Here is a 4,389-nt window from a genome sequence, read left to right as displayed (position 1 = left end):
AACTGAAATTCCATTGAAAACACTGGTACCTTGGGCTAGAGGGACAGATGAGCAGTTAAGAGCACTGGCCGTTCTTCCAGAAGAGGTGTTTGATTCCCAGCACAGGCAGGCTTACCCGCATCTGCAAATCTAGTTCCAGGGGATCCAGTGCCCTCCTCTGGCCTCTTCAGGCACTGCATGTACATGGAACACTATGAAGCAAACAGTTTAAAGGAATCAACTGCACATAAGGGAGCCCCTCCAAGGGAAGTCCAGTTCAGCAGGACATCACTCACCTCTAAGGACAGTGGGGAAAGCTAGTGATGAAAACGAGAAAAACAAGTCACCAGCAGTTGGGTTTTATATTTATTGCAACTACAATTTTTCAAAGAACATTAAATTTTGTTCGGACATGCTTAAATATATACAAAATGACAGTCTCTAATCCCTTTGAGAAGAAAGCTGAACATTCAGTGTTCTTCGTCATATCCAGGCATTTCACCCTGTTGCAAGCATTTCCAGGTGGCCTCTGTGGGGTGTCAGTTCTGCGGCCCTGCTATCTGCAGTACAGCCTGCAGCCGCTGGCTCACAGGGACAGACTATAGCCCACGGCTGTCAGTGGCGCGGTCCTCGCTCCAGTGGGCATCTCGCTTCTCCGCCACGAGTTTGATGAACTGAGAGTGACTGGCATAGAGCTTGAGCTGGTCGCTGATGTCCACCCACTTCACCTTCCCCGCGTCATCTCCGGCCTCCAGGGTGAGGTTGTCCATTATCTCCCCTAGTTTCCAAAGACACAGCACCAAAAAAGGGAGGGGGGTGTTTATTCCATTTCTTAATGCAATTCTGGATCATCAAAAGTCTTACTACTAATAAGATTAAATCATCATTATTAGGTGGCCAAGGAATTAAAAACCAGAATATTCCAAAATGTCTGAACTGTAACTAAATATTAGATGAAAGTACTAAGAAGAAAGCTTTTCTCCTTTAGACAAAGAGAGACATAGATGCCATTTTATATGAAACCCTTTACAATAAACTCCAGAAGGATTAAATATAAAAAGCCTAAAAGTAAACTTCTAACTCATTTTGTGGTCTAATGCTATGTAATTAATGCCAAAACACAAACTAAAATATAATATATTTACAATTGTATTTATCATTTATAAATGTTATCATTGCTAGACATGTAAATGGCTACTTCTACAGGTATATTGATGGTGCTTACCCAATCTTTTTAGAAAATAAACTCTCCCACTCACTCAGTAGGTGTGAATGCCTGTGTACCAGACTCTGCTGCAGGCACTGTGTATATGAGGAGTTCACAGGTCTAAGATTCAGTGCAGTGGTCATTACCTGCCTAGTAAACATTAAGTTCTGGGTAGCAATGCCAGCCCCCGAGGACCGAGGCAGAAACATCGCTATTAGCTCAGAGACAGCCTGGGCTACATAATGAGATTCTATCTCAAAAAATTATCCAAAGGAGACAGAGAGAAAGCTATTCAAGGCAACACACGTGTGCTTTGCCTGTGTATATAAACATATATGTGTGCTTTATGTGTGAATATAAACATGTGTATGTACTTTGCATGTATGTATATAAACATATATCTGTGCTTTATGTGCACATATAAACGTTTAGTATTATATTCTACATTCTTTAATTTTTATTTATTTTTATGTATATGGGTGTTTTGCCTGCATGTATGTCTGTGTACCACATGTGTGCCAGGTGCTAGAAGAGGGCACTGGGAGTTGAACCTGGGTCCTCGGGATGAGTAGCCAGTGCTCTAACTGCAGGGCCATTGCACCCCTCACTCTTAAAAATGGGCAGGATCAAAACTTTTCACCTTTATGAAACAGGTTAAAGAAATGACAGGATATACAATGGGGTGCCACATTCACTAAACACGGAGGTGACGGAGTCTCACATGGTAGTCCGTAACTGTAATCCCAGTGTCTGGGTATCAAAGGCAGGAGGACTGCTCATGAGTTCATGGCCAGCCTGGGCTACACAGTGAGCTCAGGACAGCCCGAGCTTTGTGTCAAGATTATCTCAAAACAAAAACAAAAAACAAAGAAACAAAGCAGAATATGTTTCCAAGTGGAAGGTCAGGCACGGAAACAGAGCATGCAGCTCTAGCGCCTTTTATCGCTGTAACACTACACAGCGTCCAGAAGAAGCTGAGGCGTGGCGTTAGTTAGAGGTGGTGGTTTACTGTGTAAAAGCCACCACTGCAGTGAGACAACAAAGCCCTCCTTAGAAGATAATGTCTGGCAACAGGCACTGAGTACCGGGCTGGCACCGCAGTTGTACATCTATCCGCACTGCAGCCCTGGCACCTCCACAGCCCATGGTGTGAAGCTGTTACCTGAGGACAGCCTCCAGCATCCCACGTTTTATCGGAATCAATAATACCGAGGCTTCCTTTTACTCCTCCAACCACCTGATCGATCACTCAAAACAAAACTGTTCAGTATTTAAAGACAGAGTTCAACAGCCACCTCTCTCACAAAAAAAAAAAAGCTGAACTGAAAACAGTTCTCAAATCCAGCAAAGAACATGGGTCACGGGACATACTGCCACCCCTGAGGCAGAAAGTCCACTCTTAGAGCAGGGAGTGGGAGCAGCAACCAGTCTGACAGACCATTTACTGCCCTCATGAGCAATTATTTTACCAAATAATTAATTTGGTCTAATTGAGATTAGACCAAAAGAGGAATATTCCCTTACCAAGGAGATGCCTAAAAGTGTGGGGAGGACTGACCAGTGAGACGAGGGGACAGGCCCAGCCCCTATAGCTCTGGCAAAGAGATAAGCCAGCGGAGCACACTCCTCGGCAGAAAAACAGGCACAGGTCTACACTACTTGCCTTAATTTCTTTTGTTAGATAAACCATGACCTCAGAATGTATGAGCAAAGAATTTTCTTTTTACAGAGGAAGAAAGGTCAACCACACATCAGATACATAATCCACCTGAATCTCTGGAGAAAAGGTCGTTTGCTTTTAGCTTCACAGATAAATAGTGGGCTATGCACAGCTAAGCTGTGGAAGCGCCATTCTAAACTCCACTGCACACATCCTCTAAGGTCTTACACTAAGGGATGAACACAACATCTTCTTGGAGCTGCTGCAGAGAGAGAGGAGACAGTGCTGGAGTTTCCCAAGGCCAAGGAAAGGCTGAGAGAAAGGGGACCTCCCAAGTCCTGGCTGCCCAATGAGGACAAGTGATTAGCATAAGATTGGGCAGCTCAGCCAAGGGCCAGAAGAACACAGAGTTCTCTGGAAGCTGGCCTTGTTTCATTCCCCTACAAATGGATGCCAAATGCTTAAGACGCCACCCAGCCTAGCAAGAAGGGCTTTGTGTGGCTCGGGCTGCTGTGTGTGTCCCAATCATGCTGAAGACAGGGGTTCTCTTCTCTCTGTAGTAACAGTCGGTCTCCTGATCAATTCTTAAACCCAGAGATCAGGAAAAGCATGGGCTTACCAACACATGCTCATGACACACAGGGCAAGCCGGCCCAAGGCTGCGGCACTGGGACAGTCTTGCAGCAAGGTAAACAGAAATGCCGTCTCTTACCCCATCACCAAATGGCCCACCCAGAGGCTCACCTGCTTTTGCAAGAATTGCACTAACTGCGGGTTTTACATTGCATTATGTTGGCCTATAATCCAGCCTTAACGTCACATGCCATCAGTAGATTAAGGGCATCTATTTAGTCACTGCTGATAAACGTTGCAAGCTTTGTCTCGTACTCTACAGTACTAACTAATGCCTTCACCTGCAGGTGAAGAACTGTAAGCTCAGCAGCTGACTGGTTTCAGAGGCTGCACTGTAGATCTGACTCTGTCCTAGCTGACCTCTTGGCTTCAACTAGTCCTCCAGTTCTAGTCGTATTTGAGTATAAAATTACCTGTTTCATCATGGTAGTTCACGGCTTCCGTCTCCATCCATGCATTGTCAGTGTTCCGAGGGTCGTCAACATACCCCTTATATATCTACTTCCAAGAGGGGAGAGAGAAGAACAGGTGAGGGTGGAGGGCGAGGCCGGAGCCTCCTTCCCTAGCTAATACTTGTAAATATCCTGCTGCACACGTCACACTACTGAACTGGACAGTCTAAAATGGTGAAAAGCCTCTGTTATATTGCATGTTTTTACCACACACACACACACACACACACACACACACACACACACACACACAAAATGCTTATAAAGAAATATACATGGGGGCTGGAGAGATGGCTCAGTGGTTAAGAACACTGACTGCTCTTCCAGAGGTCCTGAGTTCGATTCCCAGAAACCACATGGTGGCTCACAACCATCTGTAATGGGATCCAATGCCATCTTCTGGTATGTCTGAAGATAGCTACAGTGTACTCTCTCTCTCTCTCTCTCTCTCTCTCTCT

At 45.2% G+C, this 4,389-nt stretch overlaps 1 protein-coding gene across 2 annotated transcripts in view; it reads right to left on the bottom strand.

The window, feature by feature from the left end:
- Positions 1–332: 332 nt before the first annotated feature.
- Positions 333–4,389, bottom strand: part of Nudt9 (nudix hydrolase 9) — a 19,403-nt gene continuing 15,346 nt past the window's right edge. Inside the window, exons 7-8 of one of the 2 annotated variants that reach the window (XM_021210802.1) lie at positions 3,893–3,977; positions 333–757 (exon numbers count right to left, since the gene is read on the bottom strand). In XM_021210802.1, the coding sequence (XP_021066461.1) occupies positions 579–757; positions 3,893–3,977 (264 nt within the window). In that variant the 3' untranslated portion in view covers positions 333–578. The remainder of the gene's footprint in view (positions 758–3,892; positions 3,978–4,389) is intronic. The other variant, XM_029545203.1, reaches the window with a different exon arrangement.

Source organism: Mus pahari, chromosome 13 (genome assembly GCF_900095145.1).
Source record: "Mus pahari chromosome 13, PAHARI_EIJ_v1.1, whole genome shotgun sequence".
NCBI classification, from domain to species: domain Eukaryota; kingdom Metazoa; phylum Chordata; class Mammalia; order Rodentia; family Muridae; genus Mus; species Mus pahari.
This window is presented reverse-complemented; position numbering and strand designations above follow the sequence as displayed.